Consider the following 24,686-nt stretch of genomic DNA (forward strand, 5'->3'; position numbering starts at 1 on the left):
TTAAAAAAAAACAAAAACAAATAATCCCATTCAAATCAGCATACTATACATTTAGCTTAGTTCATTGTTTAAATATGATACATTTTTCACAGTTCGGGCAGGTGCAAACACGCCAGGCTTGGGGCCCTGCGAGGCGGACGGCTGGCTCCAGTGGAAGGTAATAAACACGGTCCTTCATCACAGCTCCGCACGGCTTTCCGATAACGCCCCGTAAAATAAAACGACGTGGGAAGAGAGAGTTCAGTTTACACCCACCGCCTTCAGAAGCCGTCGGTGGCCCCGGCCCCCAGCGTTCGAACCCCTAACCGCCACATGCAGGGCTCAGAGGAGCCCCAGGCTCAAAGAGTAAAACACGTCGTCCATTTTGGTTCCTTGTCCTTGGCTCCCGGGGCAGATTTCAGGTCTTACTTAAAGGGCGTCAGAAATCTTGAGTCGGAGGAGGAGGAGGAGGAGGAGGAGGAGGAGGCCAGGCCTGGAACGTGCCGTTAACCTCGCCGGCTGACGTAGCCCCCCTCGCCTCCCCCCCTACTTGCGGAAGAACTTGAGGTAAACCACAGCACCCAGAATGCCCAGCTCCATCAGGATGATGACAGCCAGCAGGAGTTTATTAGTCACCAACCTGAAGGGGGAATGTGAGAGAGAGAGAGAAAGAGACATTTTAATATCTGTAGCGCCCAAACAAAATAAGAAAATTTAAAGATATTTAATTAGAAAGATATTTTAAATTCGAGAACGTAAAAATGAGAGAGAGAGAAAGAGAAATTTTAATATCTGTAGCTCCCAAATACAGAAATAAAATATATTTAAATTAAAAGATATTTTAATAGAGAGAGAGAGAGTTCTTTTTTCACATGTATGCAGCCTCACCTGGCAGCGTTCCAGAACTTAACCCTTTGGAGACCATGTGTGAATGGAAGCCGGAATCGGCATCCTGACATAAGTTAGCCTGGGAATTTTGCAGGGTTCAAGGCTTAGTCGTTCACGAAAACGTTCCGTTTTGAAGTTAACGTGAGCGAAGCCGTAACATTAATGGAACAAACACGCAAAAAAAACTTCTTTCCAACAAGACATCCATCAAGCTATGCTGATTCTTACTACTGCAAAACAAATAAGCAGGAAACATACACCCAATAAATTATAGTCTGTCTTACCAGCTAGCTACACAGTAAACACTGGCACCGTCACAGATCCACATCATACAGTTTACAAAAGTTCATACCTGGCAGCGTTTAAGACAACAGTAACAGGAACTGTCAGGTTACGAACACCAGAAAAATGAATATGCCAGTGTCGTATATAAATGTGTGTGGAGGACAAAGAGCCACAGAGCCGCCATTTAGAGAGCACTGCATGTGAGGTGAGTCCCATTCACTCTGCTCCACCACGTACTCGCACACATTACATTACAGGCATTTAGCAGACGCTCTTATCCAGAGCGACTTACACAACTTTTACGTGGCATTTTTTACATTGTTTCCATTTATACAGCTGGATATATACTGAAGCAATTTCGGTTAAGTACCTTGCTCAAGGGTACAACAGCAGTGTCCTACCCGGGAATCGAACCTGCGACCTTTCGGTTACAAGCCCAGTTCCTTACCCACTGTGCTACACTCCGTCCACTCCTCCGTACACAACTCACAGAACAAGCAACAGAATACATTTAAAAGAAGAGGGCTTTCTGTGTTAGCCTGTCCATCTTGCAGACACACACTGCACACAATTCACAGTCAGTTCAGTTCATACAAATTACGCGGAGGGGAAAACTGGTAGAGGCCGCACCACAGGGCAAGAAAACTGGGTTAGAAGAAATTCACCAACCACATTAAGGCACCCACAAGCAAATGCGGAGTAGAGCGCTTTTCATACATGCAGATCCCAATCAAACAATTCTAGAACAAACAGAGAAGTGTGCGTACGTGCGTGCCTCAGGGACTAGATCCACATTACTTAACTAAATAAATTCTCAAACAGGTTAGACAATGGAGCCACCTCCCTCGAGAATACTTGGACCAGCACCCTTTAAGCTCTATTAAGGCATCCTATTGCCGAACATTAAATCTGAATCGCAGCCAATCAACACAGCAGCAAAGCCAGGGGACATTTGCGAGAGTTCCCGCCAAGGCACCCACCGTTTCCCAACCTGTCGCCATTACAAAATAGTGTTGATTCAACAGCTGACACAACATTGCTATGACGTCTTGCATTAACGTGGGAACTGCTACTTTCGCATACCATTATGACGAAGGTATTTTTTTTATTTATTTTTTTTAAGTGTCCTTTTTGTTAAGAAATACCTGTGCAGGGGGTGTTTTTCTCTCTTGGGGGCCACATAGCATTGCACACTATAATGAGCTTCTCTTCGTCCTCTGTAGACTAAATGCTGAAGATAAAAATACATGCTGAGGTAAAGTGCACAGTGCAAGTCAAATTAAAATATACTCCTGTACTCTTTCTACCCCTGTACAATTAACTTCATAATTCCAAAAATTTTAAACTCCAAAGGTGAAAAGCTCACAGAGACAAGCCAGAGTAGACTCAAGAACAGAATAGTTCCCAAAGGCCTCTCTACAAAGTATCGACTTAAAGGAGGAAAATACTACAGCAATTAATTAACATAGGTGTGCTGTCGGTGCAGGGGAAAACTATTTTAAAGTACTATAATTATAAGGTGTAACAAAAACAAAAAATGTGAAACAGTTCAAGGGGGTGAATACTGTTTCCACATTAAAACAACGTTGTGGTAAAAAAAAAAGTGAATATCAAAAGAAGTATGAAAATAATAGCGTGTCGCGCAGAACACGTGCCGAGTAGGATGGTTGCTGAATGTTGCTCTAAGGACTGAAAGAGCTAGAAAGAAGTTAGAACCATGTGCCTTCGGAAGTCTGTGCCAGGAGAAAGAGAAAGCTGGGCCTAGAGCCCTTCCCCCGCTTCCTCCTCCGTTAACACCACCTGGAATGGTTCATTGTTTCCAGTGAAGTCCTGCCGGTCTTTAACACTGCATTCAGGTCACTTAACTCCCCCAGAATTCACGCTGGCTCCACAGGCCTCCCCATTCACTCCAAGCGTTTCCCGGACATCCTCCGCTCTCCCTTGAAAGTCAATTTCCATCCTGAAAGAACGGTTTTGGGGCCTACCTATTTCCCGTACGTCTAAAGCTCGCCGCGAGTGACGACAGGGCGGAACCTGAGCCGCATACTAATCAGTTCTGACCGGTTCACCTTTTGTGTCTCGACAAAGAACTGCGAAACGACCGGCTAGAAAAAAAAAGTCACAACAGTCGCCTGTGTTTTTTTAGAAAAAATTTTAGTAGCAATGATTATGTTGTTGACTAGTCCACAAGCTTTTTTCAGGGCAGTAAATACAAGCAGAATGTTTTTTTTTTTTTGTCGCGAGCGATAAAATTCCCCTTTTGAATAGTCCACACTTGAAATCTCTCTTCACCCGCTCATCGCCGTGGCATTTATGGCATCAAGGTTTGAGTGAGAAAGAGCCACACAGGGTGTGCCTGTGCTGAGTCAGCCCAATCATCCTCCACCCGCTCGCTCCACTGAGAGCAGGGTACCTCTTACTGAGGTCAAACACTAACAGCGCAGACAGTGATTCCATCTGTGAATATGAACACTTCCGTCCCATTCTGAGAGCATTCATACCAGCACTGCCATTTTTGTTCTCTACTTATACACCATTATCTTTAAATATTTTAACTACCCCAGTTTAGAGGCACTTCTCCACAAACATCTGCATTAAATCTGAGTCACAGCGCATCACCAGTAAAGTTCTTATTTTAACTGAGTATGGCTGAATCTAATCGTGTAGATAAGGCCCTAAGGTTGCCCTTGTAATGAGTATGGCTAAATCTAATCGTGTAGATAAGGCCCTAAGGTTGCCCTTGTAATGAGTATGGCTAAATCTAATCATGTAGATAAGGCCCTAAGGTTGCCCTTGTAATGAGTATGGCTGAATGTAATCGTGCAGATAAGGCTCTAAGGTTGCCCTTGTAATGAGTATGGCTGAATCTAATCATGCACATAAGGCCCTAAGGTTGCCCTTGTAATGAGTATGGCTGAATCTAATCGTGCAGATAAGGCCCTAAGGTTGCCCTTGTAATGAGTATGGCTGAATCTAATCGTGCAGATAAGGCCCTAAGGTTGCCCTTGTAATGAGTATGGCTGAATCTAATCATGCAGATAAGGCCCAAAGTTTGCCCTTGTGCCCCAGCGGGACGGCGGTACTCACTTGCGGGACATGGAGCGTAGGATCCTGCGGCTGCGGCTGAGGTTCTCTCCAGTGTTGACCAGCTGCAGGTGCACAAGATACAAGACATCGGGGCCACGGGGTCAACCGAAGTTCTCCGATGTTCAAATAAAATACAAAATCAAACGGACGGATGTATTCCCGGAAGGCATCAAGCATCAAAAAAGCTTCAGCTGGGCAAATCTCTCAGCACAACGTCAACTAGAATGTGTGTGCGAGCAAACACGTATGAGATGCTGAACATTCCAGAAGTTCTTGTTTTGTAGATAAACAGTGAGATGTGTACTGCACAAATCATTCCTAGACTGAAAGGGGAATTCTCTCTTTAGGTTGACCTTTTCCAGGTCACATGATAAAGGGATGAGTCATCCAGGATTGGGCTTGGGCACACATGAATCTGGATACACAGGAAGCGTCTTCTTCCCATTAAGGTCTATACAATAATAATAATAATAATAATAATAATAATAACAACAAATTTATGTATATAGCACCTTTCAAGCACAAAGCACAAGGCGCTTTAGAGATGAGAAAATAAGCTAAATAAAACATAAAGAGGAGTAGGTGACAGTACAACAGATAATAAATAACAAATAAAAATTGTAATCCAATAATAAGAGACTAAAACTAAACATTACTAAAACAAACCTACAAAAGGAGTCTTCAAATGACCCTTAAAAGAAGAGACACTCTGCAGGGCTGTTCCAGAGTCTAGGTGCCTTAACCCCTGGGGAAGCACAGTCATAAACTGACATGAAAAAAAAAAAAAGCGCCGTTTAATTTCTCCCTCCCTCGTCGATCATCCGTCACCACCCCCTGTCCTCTCACCCGATCTCGGGTTCGGTCCAGCTGCTCCCTCTGCTCCCCCAGCTCCTCGATGATGTCCCTGCCGACGTGGTCCGTCTCCGCGGCGATGCGCTGGCTCCGCTCGATGCTGCGACTGGCGTTGTTCAGGGAGTCGGTGCCCTGCAGCAGGAGGGCTCGCTGTGACTGAATCTGCGTCTGTTAAAGGGGGACGGACATCGTCGTGAGGAGACCGGGGGGGGGGTCGCTGGTGCGCGGCGATGCGCCATCATCCAGGCCGAATGAAACTCTCCATGCCTGGGTGAAGCTAGAACCAACTGTACATCAGGTTGTGGACGGAGTTGAGGACGGAGTGTGGCACAGTGGGTAAGGAACTGCGCTTGTAACCGAAAGGTCGTAGGTTCGATTCCCGGGTAAGGACACTGCCGTTGTACCCTTGAGCAAGGTACTTAACCTGCATTGCTTCAGTATATATCCAGCTGTATAAATGGATACAATGTAAAGTGCTATGTAAAAAGTTGTGTAAGTCGCTCTGGATAAGAGCGTCTGCTAAATGCCTGTAATGTAATGTAATGTAATGTACATCACCCTTCGAGGCTGACTTGCGGTAACAGACTGCAGCGAAACCATGCACTAGAACGGTGCCTTTACATTTTTGCATTTACCTTTACATCACTTTACATTTTCATTTTATCAGGCATTCTTGTCGAGTGTGACTCGCACACCTTTCATTTGTACATAGCTGGACACACTGAATCAATTTAGGTGATCAATTTAGGTATCTTGTTCAAGGGTGCAACAACAGTGCCCTACCTGGCAACTGGACCTGCAGACTCTGGGCAACAAGCCCAGTTCCCTAAACACTGTACTACACTACTGATCTGGATATGCTGGATACAATACTGGGTATATTGATAGGGCCTTTGATCACATTTGCCAGAGTAGTTGATTATGCTTATTGTACAGTGGAGCTTAGCACTTGCTGCTCGTAGTTTCTGGCTCTAAAAGGCATATATTACATGACATTTAATTACATTAATGTCATGTAATATAATGCAACCAAAATAAAATTGACATTAGTGAGCAGGTTACAGGCCAAAGCAGAGCTATGAAGAACACAAACTACTGCACGCGCACAGTAAAACGTAAAATTAGACCCCAGCCTTACGCTCTGCTCATTCTGGGACCCATAGACACTGTGTCTGCCGTCTCCTGCTCGGCCCGCGAAGCCCAAACCCAGGTCAGAGGTCTTCATCTCGCGCTGCAACTTGCCCAAGTCTCTGCGGTACAGCCGCACTTTTGAGGACATTTGATTTCGGAAGGACGCGGGAGCGCTCTGCAACTCTTTATCCATCCCCTGTAACTGGAGTTAAACAAATAAAGGTCGAGACGTATAATAACGCCCACTGCAATCAACACCACACCAGCAGCAGCCGCCGTATCTTACCATTTCTTCTGCCTCCCCAAATCTCTCATCAAAGTCTCTCACCAACCGCTTCTTTTCCTCTGTGGCAAAGGATCGGGAAGATCAAGGCAGTTAATAAGATACGATCAGTTGACACTAATTTAAGTTAGCTGTTGGTTAAATGACTGGGCTAGATTTTTGCAGCGGTAAGACTTGTCAATATTTCAAATCTTGAGATGCTGAACTGGACGCCCACTTCAGATCACTTAACGTTCGCTGCTGTAGCTAAATATTTTAGATGTTTCAGATTATTTCTTATCTGGCAGCAAAAACAAAAGACAGGCGCATATAGCTAGGTATGCATATATGTGTGTGTGACTAGCAACCACCTTTCGTCAGCAATACCTTAACCAGGATAACAATGTACAGTATGTACATGCGGCCATTTCCGAGTCCCATTTTGCATAATTTCCAACAGATATGATATACACAACATACATAGGCTTATCATTTCGGCACCGAGACCTGGCGTAGACCGATTTACTATCTAACTGACAAGTTTAACTAGTATATGATACCTCCATGACATCCTGAAGCCCGGTTCGGCATCAGCTTCAGTTCGTCGTACAGAGATTTGTACACTTCATGTAACTTTTCAAACTCCTCTGATGACATTTTGCCTTGGTTTTATTTAGCTTGAGCTATATTTTGTTTTCGCTTCACGGTTTATAATCAAGAACCCAATTGCCCATAAAAACCGAGCACACAGCAAAATATCAGATATATGAAAACATAGCTAATGAGCTAATGCAGTCCTCGGGACAAAACACTTCCTCATAGCGGACCTCGTGATCATAGATTTCCGCTTCTCCGCCTGAAAATATCACCTCCTGTATTCTTCTCAGATGCTGTAATATTCAATATTCATCTTCGTATTCTACATCAACTGTGTCTGTAAACTTTTACTGTGTATTTACATGTATACACCATTTACTATGTTTGTACTCTTTTATTGTTTTTATTTAGGCACTATTGCAAGAACTCCAAAACGCTATGCATTGTGGCCAATGTAGTTATCTACCCGATTGCTAGTTGCCCGTGAAGAATCATATGATTTTATTAGTGTGTAACGTCAGCGAGGTGGAAACGCTTTACCGTATTCCATCTGTGAACTACAGTTACAGGTCACACAAGTAAAATTGGCCAACCAGCAATACTTGACAATATACGCAATCATAGCACGTAATATTTACAGCATACAGTACACATAGTTATTAACCTGAATGGACATTAAAACACAAAAAATCCGTTACAAAATGTGTGAGTACTTATGATTTTTAAAACATACATTCTATAGTTGTTGTAAATGTATTGTAACTAAATATAAATAATAAATATAAATAAACAGTGGTTAATTAATACGAGTGACCTAGCCTATATTTTCCATGCCCCTTTGTCAGATGGTTTTCACCAGTGCGTGTTTTATCCACTTGGATAACAGTACCTCTTCAGAATGATAACATTTATGGTAAAATAGGAAACCATGATAAACAGCAAGCATAACTGTTTAAAGCAAATGTTCACAACCTTTCCCATTCCGTAATGATGAAAACTACAATCCCAGAGTTCCGCTCTAGATACAGAACAGCTGCACATCGAGTGGCTGTTAGTGCCTGTACAGTATAGAGCTGCATATATTCGGCAGCGTTGCGAGGGTAAACCCTGCAGCCATGCTCCTATTATTCGTAGCGGGCATTGGGGTGGTTGCTGTCCTATTCGTCCTGTTCGCTCCTCACATCAGGTATGTTAACCTCCGGCGGTCAGCTACTTCAGTTGTGAAGCTGTATGTGGGAAGCTCACATAATAGACGCTTTCAATGGTCGAATGAAATGAATGGAATTGGCCGTGATACGGGAAGCAGGGTATCCATTTTAATATAAACGATTTAACGTCTAATATCTGTATGTATTGTACAAGCAGAATAAAGAAAATCGCTGAAGTTATTTCCATAGCGTAGAGCTCCAGGCTGAAAAGTGTAATGTATAATCTTGCATTAAAATAAGCAAGAACTCGTTCTCTGTGGATTCGGGGCGAATGTATTCAAGCTATTTGTGCACATTTGGATCAGGTTAAATAGCAACTTAGACATTTACAAGTACAACCAGAAACCAAATTTTTTTCTCTAAAATTAGCTTTCATTCGAAATCCTCGAATCCTAAGCATCATCTATGTTGTAGTGGGGCCTCACTATTGAACTTGTGAGATCTGTTCATGGGCGGCGTTACGAAATGTAGACATTTCATTGGTTGTGTCAGTGGTTCGTCGTGACTTGCGGTGAGATAGTAACGCCTTTCTTTCGTGCAATGAATTTCAGCAGGATTGAAAGAGCTATAGCGCTATATAGGTTTTTGGTCACGTCTGTCAGTTCTGTATCTCGTCAAAATGACAATGGTAACCACCCCCCAGTTATGGGCAGACAAGGAAAACTCAAATACTTTTAAATGTATGCTGTCATTGATCCGCCCCCATGCCATCTGTCATGAATGTTAACGCGCAGTGTCTGTAATATTGCAACCTAAAAAGAATACGGACTTTATGAAACTGGCGACACGTGTATGCGCACATTTGTGTTTTTTCGTATTGTAATTAAAACAAACATATATGAATAGAAAAATAAATGTACAAAATATGGTCCTACAATGTTCCCAACTGAGATAACGACACTGGATAATAATACATGGTTTTTGCGGGGGGTTTTTTCTCGCAGGAGATATGCTGCGGGGGGAGTTTGCCGGTCCGACGCTCGGCTAGATGGGAAGACTGTGCTGATCACCGGGGCAAACACGGGGATTGGGAAGGAAACTGCTTTAGATCTGGCAGCTCGTGGTAAGGCAGCGCTCACTCAACGCGCGCTGCTCTTGAAAGGTGGCACATTGCCAAACTAGACAGGTGGCAGAGAAAGCAGATCGTTCTGATTGCAGATGGAACCTGTATTGATCAGACGTGAGATTTTAACACGGGTCTCAAACCCCAGTCCTGGACGGCCAAAGTCTCTGCTGGTTCTTTGGATTTCCTTTCAATCAGGAGCCGGTTTAGGCCTTGGGAACGAGGCGTGCGGCCTTCTTACCCAAAAGTGACTTAAAATAAGCACTTAAGTACAGGAACACATTAAAAAACCAGCAGACACAACAGCCCTCCAGGAGTTGCGTTTGAGATCCCTGATCAAATACCGATGATTGCTGGTAATATTACTTGAAAACATTCCTTCATCCTGCTTGTCTAGTACTTCTCTATCTACCCGAAAACTTGCTACTAAATATCAATATTCTATTGATGGGAGGGTTTTAGTCTGTCAGAACTGGGCTTGGGTGCCCATAAATCTGAATGAATGAGAGAAAAAAATGGAGTCAGTCAGTTTGGTGCCACGTGCATTAATGACAGAGAGAGTGAGAGAGGGGGGGGGGCTGAAAAGCACCAGACCCACGGGTTCTGTGTTCCAGGCGCTCGGGTGATCATGGCGTGTCGGAATGTGGAGAAGGGGGAGGAGGCGGCATTCGAGATCCGCACCAAAGTCAGCGGGGCGCAGGTGGAGGTGCGAGAGCTGGACCTGGCAGACGCCAGCTCCATACGGGCCTTCGCACAAAGATTCCTCAGAGGTTATTTCAGGTTTTCTCCACTATTTACATTCCATTCCCTTCACCAAGAAAATCCGTATAGTAATATATTTCGCCTCGGGCCTCCTCCACAGAGGTGAACCATCTGCACGTACTCATCAGTAACGCTGGCGTGATGATGTGCCCCTACACGAAGACCACAGACGGCTTCGAGATGCAGATCGGCGTCAATCACCTGGGTGAGGAAGGCTTCGCTCTCTCTTTCGGTAGCGTACGCTGCAAGCACAAGGCGTTTCGGACCGGTTTCTCCACTGCACTGTGCTCAGTCGGGTTTCTGACTGGGCTCTGCCTTCCTCCCGCCCCCTTTTAAGGTCACTTCCTGTTGACGAACCTGCTGATTGGCCTGCTGAAGCGCAGCGCACCCGCGCGCATCGTCGTCGTCTCCTCTCTGGCGCACAACTTCGGCTGGATCCGCTTCCACGACCTGCAGAGCCTGGGCAGCTACAACAGCGGCCTGGCCTACTGCCAGAGCAAGCTGGCCAACGTGCTGTTCACGCGTGAGCTTGCGCGCAGGCTTGAAGGTGACCACGGCCCCTCCCCATTTCTCTGTGTTTCTGGGCCCTGTGGACCAGTTGCGATTAACTGGGTGCCAAGATCCCAAAGATAGCAAGAGACTTCGGGCTGCATTTGTGCCGTTTCTGGCCCAGAATTCAGCACTGCTGGGTCCAGAACCGGCGCAGATCCGGGTCCGGAGTCGCCTCCTATCTGGGGCGACATGAGCTCATGGCCATAATTTTAACAAACACTTAAGCGACAATAGAGAAGCTCGCTCATCTTGGCACTTGGCTGATGGCACCAACACACACGTCCGACATCACAAGGGGGTTGTTAAGTGAAACTGCCTCTCTACTAACTGACCTGCCCCCTTGCCCCCCACCCCCACCTTTTCTCGCTCAGGAAGTGGAGTAACAGTGAATTCGCTCCACCCGGGGTCGGTGAAGTCGCAGCTGGTCCGGCACTCCACCCTCATGTCTCTGCTGTTCTCGCTCTTCTCCGCCTTCCTGAAGACGCCGCGGCAGGGGGCGCAGACGTCCGTGTACTGCGCCGTCGCCGAGGAGCTCCACGCCGTCTCCGGGAAACACTTCAGGTAGGCCGGGCACCGGAGCAGAGCTCAACCCTCCCTCAGCCTGCCGCTCGCCTGCCGCCACCCTCCCTCAGCCTGCCGCTCGCTCACCCTCCCTCAGCCTGCCGCTCACCCTCCCTCAGCCTGCCGCTCGCTCACCCTCCCTCAGCCTGCCACTCACCTGCCGCTCACCCTCCCTCAGCCTGCCGCTCGCTCACCCTCCCTCAGCCTGCCGCTCGCTCACCCTCCCTCAGCCTGCCACTCACCTGCCGCTCACCCTCCCTCAGCCTGCCGCTCGCCTGCCGCTCACCTTCCCTCAGCCTGGTAGTGGGCAGTCACATAAGGGCATTCCCATTTACGGGATACATTTTGAAACATAAAATTTAAAAAGGTACCAATTTGTCATAAAACACACCCTATATTTTTGTAACCACTGGGTTGAAATGCAAGGGAGGGACAGTTCATAATTTAGCTCATGACCGCTGTTATTTTTATATATAAATGCACTGTCCACAGGGTCAGTAATACAAGCTTCCGAGGGACCCAGCAACAGGCTGGGGCTCTTAGCAACCAAACAGCCTCTTAGCAACCGAGCAGCCTGCAGGCTCATTGGAGGGTTGAGTTGAAGGACAGGGTTTTTGTTGTTGTTGTTGTTGTTACTGTGGGGGCGATGTTCACATCCGCCTCCCCCCCCGCTCTCCCGCCACAGCGACTGCGCCCCAGCCTTCGTGGCCCCCCAGGGGAGGAGCGAGAAGACGGCGAAAATGCTGTGGGACGTCAGCTGCGAGCTGCTGGGCATCGAGTGGGACTGAGCGCTCCGCGGTGCCAGCCCACCACCCCCATCCGCCCACTCCCGCCATTCCAAATGTGCCAAGACGCTCAGTTTTCTCTCCGTGCTCAGAAAAAAAAAAACACAATTTCATTGCCTTTTGAAAAGTTTCATTCCAAGCTTCTCATCCAATGCTTTTGTATATCATTTTTAAAAAACTGCCATTTGTACATTTGAGCCTACAGGAAGTCAGAGCTGTGAGAAACCCCTGCAAGGGGAGGTGCTTCTCTCTAATTTTGAATCTCTTATTCACTGTTTTTCTCTGCCGTGCCATAGGGGCCATTCTGAAATCGATATTTCTTGAGATTTTGTTATCGCTTCTGTTTTGACAGCTTTGTACAGTTTATTATTCCATTCCATTTTTTCCCCACCGCAGCGAAACGTTCATCATGCTCAGGCTTTTTGGATTTCTCCGATGTATTTTCCACAGACGTGAACAAGTCTTTTGCTACATTTGTGTTCTTGTTGAGAGCTGACTATTTTGGAGAAAAAAACATGACATAAATATTGCTCTTTTATTACTTGTTGGACAAGTTTCATTCATTTCTTACCATAAATGTTACACACGGAAAAGATGATCATAGGATTTTGCATTGCTCCACTTAATTACTATGATCATACACCCCCGCAAACACAATTACAAACAGACATTACATTTCAGATAACAATCCTGAAAATCCTACAATTTTGTTCATAATCTCACAGATTTTAACTGAAGGTTCTCATGGTTATACTAACCATTTTGATACTGCTTTGAGAGCATCCGGCCAAGTTCAGTTCTGCAGATTCCAAAACTCCCCTTAAAAAGTTGTATAAGACTGTAACTATAATCAATGAATATTGTTATTGTATCCATAGAAGTGCCACCACTGCACCTGCATGTCACAGTGAGAAAGGTGTGTGGATGTAGGAGAGAGCTGGACTTGGCCGTCAGCCCTCAGCAAGTATCCTGTGGTGATGTTGGGGACAGTTCAAAGTGCAGCAGCGATCGCAGTACAACCCCAGTCAGTGTGCGGGGGAAAAGGTGACCTCGATGAGTGGGACTCCTTTGAGGCTACTGTGACATCACAATGACAGACGCAGCTCTGGAACACTGCACTTGTTTCACGTGTAAAGCAAGGAATCACTCACACTGTTTAGACTGAAGGCAGAACATCACAGTAAACACAAACACGGAAGTAAGGCATCGTAAGTAATGTATCATTTACTATATACAAACCCTGAACTGGGATAATTACCTAGAAGATCCACCAAAAGCCGGCATGTTCAGTAAACTCGCCTGCGATCTACAAACTTACTAATGCACTTCAAGAAAATCTGTCCTGTGCATTTACCCTTTTCTTATAGTTCTTAAAAATGTCATCAAAACACAAATCAGACATTAGTATTCACAATAACCTTAGTGAATCCTCCATAATATTAGTATCCACATGTGCAAATAAGTTTAGTGATTATACAAATCTGGTCAGTCATGCTAAGGACCAGTGGCTACAGCATATGCCCCAAAGTGATGAAACACCCCCCACAATGTATTAAGGCATAATGTGTATGCGACAAACATATAAAAACAGGTAAAATACAACATGCCAGCAAGTCGGCAGACAGCAGGCAAGAATTGAAGGAAGTTTGGAATCACAGACAAGAAGGGATTAAAGATAATGCATGTGCGCACCCTAACTGGTCAGTATTACATAGTCTAGTAGAACCCCCAAACAAAAACAGGCCACAGGTATCCCAGGTGACCGAAAATAGAATGAATTGAGATGAAGAAGATTTTCCATTTTCAAAATCCAAAAAAAAAAAAAAAAATCACCCTCAGCTTACAATATGGGCAGGTGTCCCTTATTACATCCATGTCATATGGCTAAACTTAACTACCCTCCTCAGCACCTTCGCCCTCACAGCACACCAATGCCACAGCGCTAGCCGGACTAGCGACCAGCTTCCCTTTCAGAGAGCAATCAGTGAGGATGATAAGGCTTTGTCAGGAAACGAACACTGGCAGGCAGACTAACAGATAAAACACGAATGGCTAATGCAATATTACACATCTCCAAGTCACAAAACCCCTTTCAATGTAGCAGATGCGGTTTTTCGACCACCTTCGCCCAATGGCCCAGTTTCAGTCAAAATCTCTGTGTTGAAAACAGTAATGTTTTTAGTCCTGGGAGCGCTTCTCACAGAAGTAAAACAGACTACCGGAGGTGCTTAGGTGACGCGAGGTGACAGAAAAAATCCATGTCGAAGCTATTCCACGCAATAACATACTGCAGATGAGACTCGTTTTCCAAAGGGGTGAAAGTGGCCGTGTAAGAATCCCTTTTTCATTGAGGTAGGAGAAGGAGTTGGGAAAGGGTGGGGAAGGAGAAAAAAAAACAGACAAAAAAACGTAACAAACAAAGAGACTGTCTGACAATTACCGCCCTTCTAGATCTGTCAGAGAAACGACAGGAAGCACTGGACAGCTCGCTGGACTACCCGTCCAGTCCTGAGAGGTGGCACAGTGTTCGGCACCTGTAGGGCGTTTGCACAGGTGGCAGCGATGGCACGGTGGTGATTCAGTCCCAGCGGGAAGGGGCCTCCCCCCCCCCCATTGTCGTACAGGTGAGTAGCAGTGTTGTCATGGAGATGAACACACACTGATCCCCCCCCATGGCCCACCCAGTCATGACAATCCATGGCAGCACAGAGGGGGGGGTCCCATTGTCCACACTCACACCCCCCCCACCCCCCCCACCCCCCTCCTTCCACCTCTGCGTCATCTGGCGCTGCCGCGCCCCTGCCGTTGCCGTGGCGCCCGGTCCTGGTGCTCGGACAGCCACTGGCGGCAGATGTCCTGCATGACGGAGTCTCCCGTGCCCTCGGCGGCCTGCAGGATCTCCTGCACCAGCGGCCCCGCCCCGCTCGGCTCCAGCTTCACCGCCAGCAGGTAGGCCGCACGCAGCTTGCTGCACAGCAGGTAGGCCTTAATCTGGAGAGAGAGAGCACAGGTAGGCCTTAATCTGGAGGGAGAGAACACAATTGGCCTTAATCTGGAGAGAGCAAGCACAGTTGGCCTTAATCTGAAGAGAGAGCACGGGAAGACCTTAATCTGGTGAGAGAGAGAGAACAGGTAGGCCTTAATCTGGAGGCAGAGAGAGCACAGGTAGGCCTTAATCTGGAGGGAGAGCACAGGTAGGCCTTAATCTGGAAGAGAAGCAAGGTAGGCCTTAATCTGGAGAGAGAGAACACAGGAAAGGCCTTAATCTTGGAGGAAAATTCTGGTCAGCCTTAATTGGAGAACAAGCAGCCAGAGAGATGGAGGAGGCAAGGAGGCAGGCCGTACATAGGAGGAGAGAGAAAGCAGAGAAAAGCACAGGTAGGCCTTAATCTGGAGGCAGAGAGAGCACAGGTAGGCCTTAATCTGGAGGGAGAGCACAGGTAGGCCTTAATCTGGCAAGAGAACACAGGTAGGCCTTAATCTGGAGAGAGAGAGAGCACAGGAAGGCCTTAATCTGGAGAGATAGCACAGGTAGGCCTTAATATGGAAGAGAGAGAGCACAGGTAGGCCTTAATCTGGAGAGAGAGAGAGAGAGAGAGAGAGAGAGAGCACAGGAAGGCCTTAATCTGGAGAGATAGCACAGGTAGGCCTTAATATGGAGAGAGAGAGAGAGAGAGAGCACAGGAAGGCCTTAATCTGGAGAGAGAGAGAGAGAGAGAGCACAGGAAGGCCTTAATCTGGCGAGAGAACATAGGTAGGACTTAATCTGGAGAGAGAGAGCACAGGAAGACCTTAATCTGGAGAGAGAGAGAGCACAGGTAGGCCTTAATTTGGAGGGAAAATACTGGTCAGCCTTAATTTGGGGGGAGAACACAGTCAGCTCTCAGCCCACAGAGATGGGAGTGGGGAGGGGCGAGGGAGGGGGACGGTGGTCAGGACCGGACAGGGTGGAGGAGGAGGAAGCTGAGAACAGCAGCAAGGAGAAGATAGATATGGGAAGAAGTAATGGATAGAGCAAGACTAATGAGTGGGCAAAAAGAGGAAGAAGAAGAGAAAGTACAGAGCAGCAGCAGAAAAGAGGAAGAGATCGGGCAGTAGCTGGGATCTATAACATCTAGATGTTTAGGTGAAAACCCAGCTACACTTGTTGACTGAAAAGTGAAAAGTTTTCTAGCAGACTAGGACACAGCCAGGTTATATCAGGGTAAAATCTGAGGTAAACTGGAGCTAACCTGAGCTAACCCAGTCTGTTTATGTCAAAACAAATCTCACCCTAGATTCCCAAACTTCTAGACATCTATATTTGGGTTTTTGCTCACTGGACCTGGTTATTGCCAGGGTATTCCACCTCTTTTTAAGGAGCTGCAGGAACCTCAAATTTCACTTAAAATAAAAAACATTCTGAACGGATAAAATGTCAGACGTTCATGAACTGCATTTAAATGGTAAATGGACTGCATTTATATAGTGCTTTCATCCAAAGCGCTTTACAATTGATGCCTCTCATTCGCCAGAGCAGTTAGGGGTTAGGTGTCTTGCTCAAGGACACTTCGACACACCCAGGGCGGGGTTTGAACCGGCAACCCTCCAACTGCCAGACAATCGGTCTTACCTCCTGAGCCATGTCGCCCCAGATGTTTTTTTAATTTAACAATTAAAACCATTTAATACTGTAAGAAGAAAGATTAAATGATTGAATAGTGCACAACAGGCTATCGTGGAGCTAACTGCAACCCTGGAAAGGAGACCGCAGGGTAAGGACAGGGAGGAACGGTGAGCCCTCACCTTATTGTCTGTGCTTTTCGATTCCAGAATCAGACCCTCCAGCTCTTTGGCCTGAGAGAGGAGAAATAAAACGAGAATCACAATCTCAACAATTTCTACTATGCAGCCCTTTAAGGTGCAAGACATATGCACCTTATGCAAACATGTGATTAGAATGCTGTTAAATGAGCACTCTAATTCTGTTGTAACAATCACTACTGGTAATTGACAGCAATGGAGTTCTAGAACACCGACTTAGAGTTTTGAAAAAACATTCCAGAAAAACCTACTCTTCCAAAGGGCTAAGCAATGCTCTCTCACAGTCACAGTAAACAGGGCTCTCAGCCCACCAACAGGCAGGGAGAGTCTCTATGGTCAAGGTCAGGACCTGCACCTGTAATCTCATAAATCTAATTACAAGCACCCAGGGCTGTGGGGCGCGTCTGGAGGAGGGGTTACGTCACCTTCTTTACCCTACAACTCCTCACACCCAGGGAGTGATCCTTCCTTTTAATCACCCACCCCTCCCCCAAACCACACCCCCCTCCCAATCCTCCACAGCATGGTGGGTGGGTGGGGGAGGTGGACTGGAAGAGGATTTCCACTTCTGATTCAGGAGTTTCAGAAGGAGCGTAGCCCCGGGCCCGTGTCACATTAACGGCGTTTGATTGGTCGATCCCGCCCGTCGCTCTTACGTCGGCGGGGCCCTTGTCGGCGACGGCGACGCAGCTGAGCACGATGCTGTCGCAGTCGCTCTTGGTGGCGGTGCCCGACTCGCCCACGCACTTCAGCAGCTGGCGCACCCCGCCGAACTGCCGCTGCCGCACCAGCCGCTGGCCCACGCGCGTGTACACCGACAGCGCCTCCAGCTGGAAGTCCTGGGGGGGGGGGGGGAGGAGAGAGGGAGGGGGAAAGCGGGGAGAGAGGGGGATGGGAGAGAGTGAGTGAAAGAGAGACAGAAAAAGTGAGAGAGAAAGTGTGAGTGAGTGAGAGAGAGGGGGGGCGAGAGGGAGAGTGAGTGAAAGAGAGACAGAGAGGGGGGAGAGATAGAGAGGAGAGGTATGAGTTGACCATTGAGTGCCAAAATAGTTAACACTGCATCACAACATCAAATCCGTTTAATTCAGTCAATTCACAACGTGAATGGACAATCATTTAATGAATAAAAATACTCCCATAATGTTCCTTGAGGACTATTCCAATTAAAGGACATAATTTCAATTCATTTCAGAACAGAAATGAGACTGAGCCTCAACCCGCACAGGGAACGATGGAAAATGTGGCATTCACTGTGGATTTCGCTTACCTGTATGACTCTGTAGGCGATACCAAATCCCTCTTCGATATTCTTGCCCCCGAGCATGACCTGGAATGAAGAAACTCAGCGAATGAGAACCGCCCAGCGTTTCGAGTTTTTGCCTCGGACGAGTGACGGCACGGCCTCCTCTCACCTTGCAGGCCACGTCGATCTTCACGCCGCTGCCCCCGAACAGGGTCGGGGGCGGGGGGGTCCCGCCTGACGGCAGCGCGGCGGCGGCGGCGGAGGCGGAGCCACGGGAGGAGGCGGAGCTTTCGCATCGCTGCAGGAAGCGCGTGACCTCCAGCTGCAGCTCGATGGTGTTGATGTGCCTGAGGGGAAGGAGGGAGGGAGGGAGAGAGAGAGATAAGGGGGGGAGAGAGAGGAAGGGAGAGTGCATGTGACGAACCTGGGAGCATTACAACACTGTACAGTACACGCCCTAGGAAAGCAGAGCCATCCAGGTCACACTAGGTAACGAGACACCCCTGAGGGGGGAACCGATGAGATAAACAAAACTTCTACTTCACACCGGCAAGCATGCAGGAGCGTGCCGCAGGATGTTTACGAATCAAACGTTCTTTTCATTTTACTGACAGAAGCGTTCTCAGAAACAGGCTGACGACAGAGGCTGTAAACATGTTAATGAATGCCAGGATTCCCCCTCACGTGACTTACTGTCAAACTAGTTGGACACAGACAAGTAAGACTACTCTCAAACCCACTGAGACATTATGTAAACAAGCTCTAAAGGTCCTGGACAAAAGGTCAAATCGACATCATCACTGTGACATCATAAGTATGGCTTCCTAAGTTGGGAAAATACGGTGAAATTAGCAGACACACGTTTAGTTTTTTAAATCCTTAACGGTGTTTCTCCTCCTGGGCTGACAGGCTTTGTGACTAAAACAGGTAGGTCCGCCAGAGCCTCCACAAGAGGCAATGGCATAACAGCACTGAGGAAAGGGGCTTTTAGCCAATCAGCCTTCTCTTTCAGAGCATCACGTATTAGGAACACTCCGAGCGGTGTGGCTAAATCTGGTGCATTTCCATCACAGATTAGTGATGTTGATCAACGTGTATATTGTCCCTGTCAAATAAATAAATAAATAACTAAATAAATAAATAACTAAATAAATAAAATGTACCACCAACATCGACGAACATAAGAAATCTGATGTGTGTTAACTGTTAACAGATGAAACACCGGAAACGGAATGCGTGGGTGTTATGCAGCTCATAGTCATTCGGGAGCCACAGGATATGTGATACAGATCTGATGGGGGGGGTTTGGTTGGTCGCAGGGATTTGGAATGCACAGATAAGCACGGCGTGCGGGACGAGCGCTGGGAGCGGCCCGTCCAGGGCGTGTGGCGAGAGGCCGTACGGCTGCTGCCCACGCCAGCCGGAGTTGGCGGGCCCCAACCGGCACCAACAACTCCGCCATCCGTCCGCCGACCCCCAGGAATGTGGCGCCTCGGGACTGAGACTTCAAAAGAGAGGCCCTGTGAGGCTTGCGTCACCTCCCCCCCTCCACCCCCCCCCCCCCACCCCAACCCTCCCCCGGGGCGAGAGGCGGCTTTGCGCAGATTAAGAGAGGAGGACGCTTACATAACGCCTAACGGTCAATCAGGCCCCCGGCCCCGGGCCGAGGCGCTCCGCAGCGGCAGCCCGACGGAGAGCCCGCCCAGGAGCAGAGGAGCGTCCCTTCGGCACCGCGAGTCGCTACGCCGGCGCGCTCTCCCGCTCCAGGAGCGCTCCGCCTGGCCGCGTCAAACGCACCTCTCTGTAAGTCGCTATGGCGACAAGCCGGGCGAACGGCTGAATTGCAACCTGCTTTGTTTCAGTTAGGAAGGGGCGCGGGATGAGGCTGGTGAAGCCGAAGCAGCGGGAGGGAGGGCAGGGGCCGCTCTCACAGCGTGACTCCCGCGTCCCTTTGTCATGTGACGGGCGAGGGAGATGGGCCGTTACTGGTCAGCCATTTTGAGTGACGGCAGGAGGCGAATCCAGCAGCTTTGGCCGTTCCCCCGGCACGTCAGCGGAGTCCACTCGCACACCGTCTCTCGCCCGACACTCACAAGCAAACGCATAATCACGGTGGGGGGGGGGGGGGCTCCCATTCCTCCAAATCCCCCCCCCCCCTCTTTCATCTCACCAGGCACCCACAGGTCGTCTGCATCTAAAGCTATCTGTGAATGCTCAGGGGAATTTCATTCAAAGTCATTCAAATTCCAGAACTTTACCCAGAGGGGTGAATTTGCACTCGAATTAACCCCTCCCCCCACCCCAGATGTCAGCACGGCTACACGTGAGGGCCGGCAGAAGAACATATCCGGAAGAATGAGAAAAGGAATGCATGGAATTTGGGTGCTATTGGGGTTACATTTGCACCAGATAGTTTGGGAATGGTGAATGCACGCGTGTTCTCCAACAGCACATGATCCTTTGGACAAAATCATTTACTGAAAGAATGTAAATGTAAAATTGTAGTTTTATTGATACTAATCGTTTACTGTAAAAGTACAAAGATTTGTGTCACATGAAACGGACAGTTGGCAACGTACCGTAAATCTTTTATTAATCCCTGTCTCTCTTTGTTACCCAATCAGGAATGACCAATCACAACTGAAGGCCTTGTCCCATTTATCAAATCAGGAGAGGGCCCACAAAAGCATGTACTTCCTCCAAGAAGCATGCAGTTCAATTCACCAGCAGTTACACGCACCCAGAACCCAGAACGTATCCCAGACAGACGTGCCAATGAGGACCATAAAAGCAACTCAAGCAATCCACTGTTGATCAGAGACAAAATGGAAGGTGCTGGCAGTGTCGAGCTTGAAGAGCCCACCTGTGGAACTTCACACCGGCATAGCTAAATTAAAATGCTAACTGAATTAGCCCAGCAAACAGAGACAAAAGGGAACAACGGCTTCTAACCTGCTGAAAGACAGAGGCGCGCGCTCAGTTCGGGTGAACTCCGTTCCAAGTGAGCCCGCAAACCCCACACAGACTCTGTGTCATTTCCTACACCTGCTGAGTCACGAACGGCTCAGCGCTCGCATAAACACTTGTGAAATTGTCCGTGGAGAAAATGTGCGGATGTCCTTCTTTGGGCATTTAAGCGTTTTGCCTCCAGCACTTTTTCTGAACTTGTCCTGGTATGCGGTAGGTAGCGTTCTCTCTACTGCTACTGCTCCCTGCCAACATTACAGTGCTTGCTGTCCGACAAGAAAAAAAAAGACAGCTCATCTTTCTCTACCCAAAGGGGTAGGTCGTCCGATCACCACAGACACTCAAATAACAATAACGTACAATTTTTTAAAAACTTTAAACTTGTGGCCCCAGGGATGGTTGTGATCCAGAACGACTGCATAGAGTGTTTCCATCAGCAGTCGGCTCTGGCCAATGCTGGCAGCTAGCGCCCCCTGCAGGCCACACATTACATTACATTACAGGCATTTAGCAGACGCCATCCGAGGCACTTACACACTTGACATGCATTTACATGTATCCATTTATACAGCTGGATTATACTGAGCAATTTTGGTTAAGACCCTGCTCAAGGGTACATCGCAGTGTCACCCAGGAATCGATCCTAGCGACCTTTCGGTTCAGGCCAGTTCCTTGCCCTCGTGTACACTCCGCCACTGCGCCACACCACAAACGTACCCAGAAAAGGCCTGCAGGACACATCCCTGGAGGACACCTGCAGGACACGGTGCTCACCTGGACACGTCGCTGGAGGACATCTTCTTGCGGAAGGAGCTGGGGGAGCGCTTGCGGCCGCCGCCCCGGCCCTGCTGCTCCTGCAGGTAGGTCCTCAGGTGCTCCTTGGCCCGGGCCAGCCAGCGCTGCTGCTCCCCCAGCTGCAGGTAGGACTGGGCGCCGTGCGCGAAGAAGCGGATGCACGTCATGGCCGCCCGCACGTGGTCCTGGGGGGGGGGGGGCAGGGGTGGGTGGGGGACACAAACAGGAGCATTACATTACAGTACACTACAGGCATTTAGCAGACGCTCTTATCCAGAGTGACGTACACAACACTTTACATAGCAGTGTTTTACATAGCATACATTTACACTGCATCCATTTATACAGACTTACACAACACTTTACATAGCAGTGTTTTACATAGCATACATTTACACTGCATCCATTTATACAGACTTACACAACACTTTACATAGCAGTGTTCTACATAGCATACATTTACACTGCATCCATTTATACAGCTGGATATGTACTGAAGCAATGCAGGCTAAGTACCTTGCTCAAGGGTATAACAGCAGTGTCCTACCCGGGCATAGAACCTGCAACCTTTAGGTTACAAGACCATTTCCTGCCCCGGTGTAGTATAATGGGATGTGTAGTATGTGTAGTATGCACAGTATGCACAATGTAGGAGCAGTGTGATATCATATCATAATCATAAAATCATAGCAGTTTTCTTTGGTTCGTTATGCATAATAAAACATTGAATAAAACCCTACTTTCATTGCACAGGGTCTTTAAAGTGTCTGTTAAATGAGTAAAAAATGTTAAACTGTGAAGTGCAAAGCCGTGCGATGACCCGCGCAGGGGCGGGCAACGACGCGGGTCATCAGCGCTCGGGCGAGAGCGGGCGCACCATCATGAACTGCTGCAGCTGGTACAGCGTGCGGAAGTGCCCGCGTCGCTGCAGCTGCTGGCACGACGCCATCAGGTAGCGGCCGCACCCCTCCAGCCCCGGGTCCAGGCTCTCCAGCAGGCCCTGCAGGGCCCACAGGCGGCCCCGCTCCAGGCTGGGCTGCAGCACCCCCTCCAGGAACACCTCGTCCGGACACTCCTGCGGAGAGAGAGCGCCAAAAATAGCCGTGACCTTGAGAGGACGTCGTGTCCCCATCTTTGGACTATAAACAGATCGGGCACATCAGATAAGAAACGTACTGCGTGATAAACACAGATGGGACGGAACGTTTCCGCAGCCCGCCCCACCCCCAGCAGCTCAACTTCAAAAAACAACCGCAGAGTCACAGATGTAATCAGGAATCGTTATTATCGCGTGAACGATGCGTTAAGTAATGTCGACCGACTGCTCTTCACCGTGCCGTGCGGTACCGTAACACGTTACACCGGCGTGGGTCGCAGCACTGCGCCGCCAAAGGTTGCGTTTCATGCAGCACCATATAAGGCAGGCCGCGACGGAGCGGAACGAAATGAACACCCGCTCCCTCCAGACGTGCCGCGCGCCAGGCGTGTCAGAGCAGCGCTGGATGACCTCTGACCTCTGACCTCTGACCCCTCCGGGGCTGACATTACATCTATCTGGCACGCTCTTTCGTCCAAAGCGACGACGCGAAGGTCACGGGACGGCCGCGAAACGCAGGGGCGACGAACGCACCGCGGAATAAACGCGGAGGCGCGCGCTCACCTTGCTGAGCACGTGGCACAGAGCCTCCTTCATGCTGTCGTGCCGCATGTAGAAGCTGACCAGGCCCAGGTGGGTGCCGTAGTTCTGCAGGTAGTACAGGCACTCCTGGTAGAGGGCGCTGTGCTGGACCCGCCCCTCGGGCCGCTCGCTCGGGCCCGGGTCCGAGAGGGCCTCCTCCAGCTCCCTCAGGGAGGCCAGGACGTCCTCCTCACAGTTCTGCCGGAGCACCCAGAGGACACAAATAAAATTAAACACCCTCTAGCCGTCAAACCAAAATTAGACCCATATATATATATATATATATATATATATATACCAAGGACAGGCTGAAAATGGGACGAAAGTTTTTTTTTAAGGTCAAATCCATTCTCAAGGATAAAGCATTTTTGTATTAGTCATCAGTTCGTAAGAGCAGGGATAAGCACAACCTTCACCAGTGAATGGCATACTGTAAAGCTGTAAAGAACCAGGAAAGGGAGTCATAATTCTGTGCTTTTACACATTCCATGCCTTTTAAGGGGGACATTTTACCACCTCGTGGAATTAACCCCTTTACGGTGTGAGATCACAAACATGGCATTAGAATATCCTCAACTGAACATTCTAATGCTGATGTAACAATCACTGCTGGAAACTGAAAGTAATGGAGTTCTAGAACACTGACTTCTAAACGTTCTAAAAAAAAAAACCTGCTCTTCACAGGATTAAAAGGCTGTGGGAGCCTGTGGTTCTGGACCGTTACCGGCGACAGTGTGGGCCGGACCGTGGACTCCAGGTACTGGATGATCTCCTGGAGCAGCCTGGGCCCCTGGCTCAGCTGGTTCCGGTCGACAGGGGCCTTCAGGCAGCGGGAAAACTTCTCGCGTGCGACGCTGAGGTTCCCAGCCTTCAGGGAGGCCATGCCCCAGGCCTGCCACACCCCTCCGGGGTCCAGGCCGCTCTTAGTGGACACCTGGGCCGGCGCGGAGACAGGATCACGAATACGAAGTCACGCCCAGCAAGACACACAATCATGCACAAAGTTCATACAACTTCATACACAAAATAATTCCACTGTTAGAGTACGTGCATCTGAATGCTCAAATTCAAAATTAATCTTCCACCGAAGAGATAAACTGAGTGGCGGGAACGTCTGACCCTTCGAACCCGACTCATAACGGCTCGTGTACAGGCCGGTTTCCTTATCTGCTGCACGGAATCGCTTCT

At 48.4% G+C, this 24,686-nt stretch overlaps 3 protein-coding genes across 3 annotated transcripts in view; 1 reads left to right on the forward strand and 2 right to left on the reverse strand.

The window, feature by feature from the left end:
• Positions 1–419: 419 nt before the first annotated feature.
• Positions 420–7,313, reverse strand: vti1b (vesicle transport through interaction with t-SNAREs 1B). Its single transcript, XM_064316716.1, has 6 exons — positions 7,045–7,313; positions 6,509–6,567; positions 6,230–6,424; positions 5,086–5,259; positions 4,240–4,301; positions 420–619 (listed from the first exon to the last, which is right to left on the reverse strand). Exons 1-6 carry the CDS (start codon positions 7,139–7,141, stop codon positions 526–528), a joined length of 681 nt encoding a protein of 226 aa, XP_064172786.1. The 5' UTR covers positions 7,142–7,313; the 3' UTR covers positions 420–525.
• Positions 7,314–8,108: 795 nt separating this feature from the next.
• On the forward strand, positions 8,109–12,550 carry rdh12 (retinol dehydrogenase 12). Its single transcript, XM_064316468.1, has 7 exons — positions 8,109–8,267; positions 9,234–9,352; positions 9,967–10,122; positions 10,215–10,319; positions 10,452–10,661; positions 11,038–11,227; positions 11,913–12,550. The coding sequence occupies exons 1-7, from the start codon at positions 8,197–8,199 to the stop codon at positions 12,013–12,015; spliced, it is 954 nt and encodes a 317-aa protein (XP_064172538.1). The 5' UTR covers positions 8,109–8,196; the 3' UTR covers positions 12,016–12,550.
• The window catches only part of zfyve26 (zinc finger, FYVE domain containing 26), a 33,919-nt gene continuing 21,783 nt past the window's right edge, over positions 12,551–24,686 (reverse strand). The window contains 9 exon segments of the mRNA XM_064316840.1: positions 12,551–15,003; positions 16,798–16,848; positions 17,472–17,654; positions 18,083–18,142; positions 18,228–18,405; positions 21,800–22,005; positions 22,698–22,895; positions 23,481–23,696; positions 24,223–24,432. Coding sequence (XP_064172910.1) covers positions 14,791–15,003; positions 16,798–16,848; positions 17,472–17,654; positions 18,083–18,142; positions 18,228–18,405; positions 21,800–22,005; positions 22,698–22,895; positions 23,481–23,696; positions 24,223–24,432 — 1,515 coding nt within the window. The 3' untranslated portion in view covers positions 12,551–14,790.

The sequence above is a fragment of the Anguilla rostrata genome, chromosome 1 (genome assembly GCF_018555375.3).
Source record: "Anguilla rostrata isolate EN2019 chromosome 1, ASM1855537v3, whole genome shotgun sequence".
NCBI classification, from domain to species: Eukaryota; Metazoa; Chordata; class Actinopteri; order Anguilliformes; family Anguillidae; genus Anguilla; species Anguilla rostrata.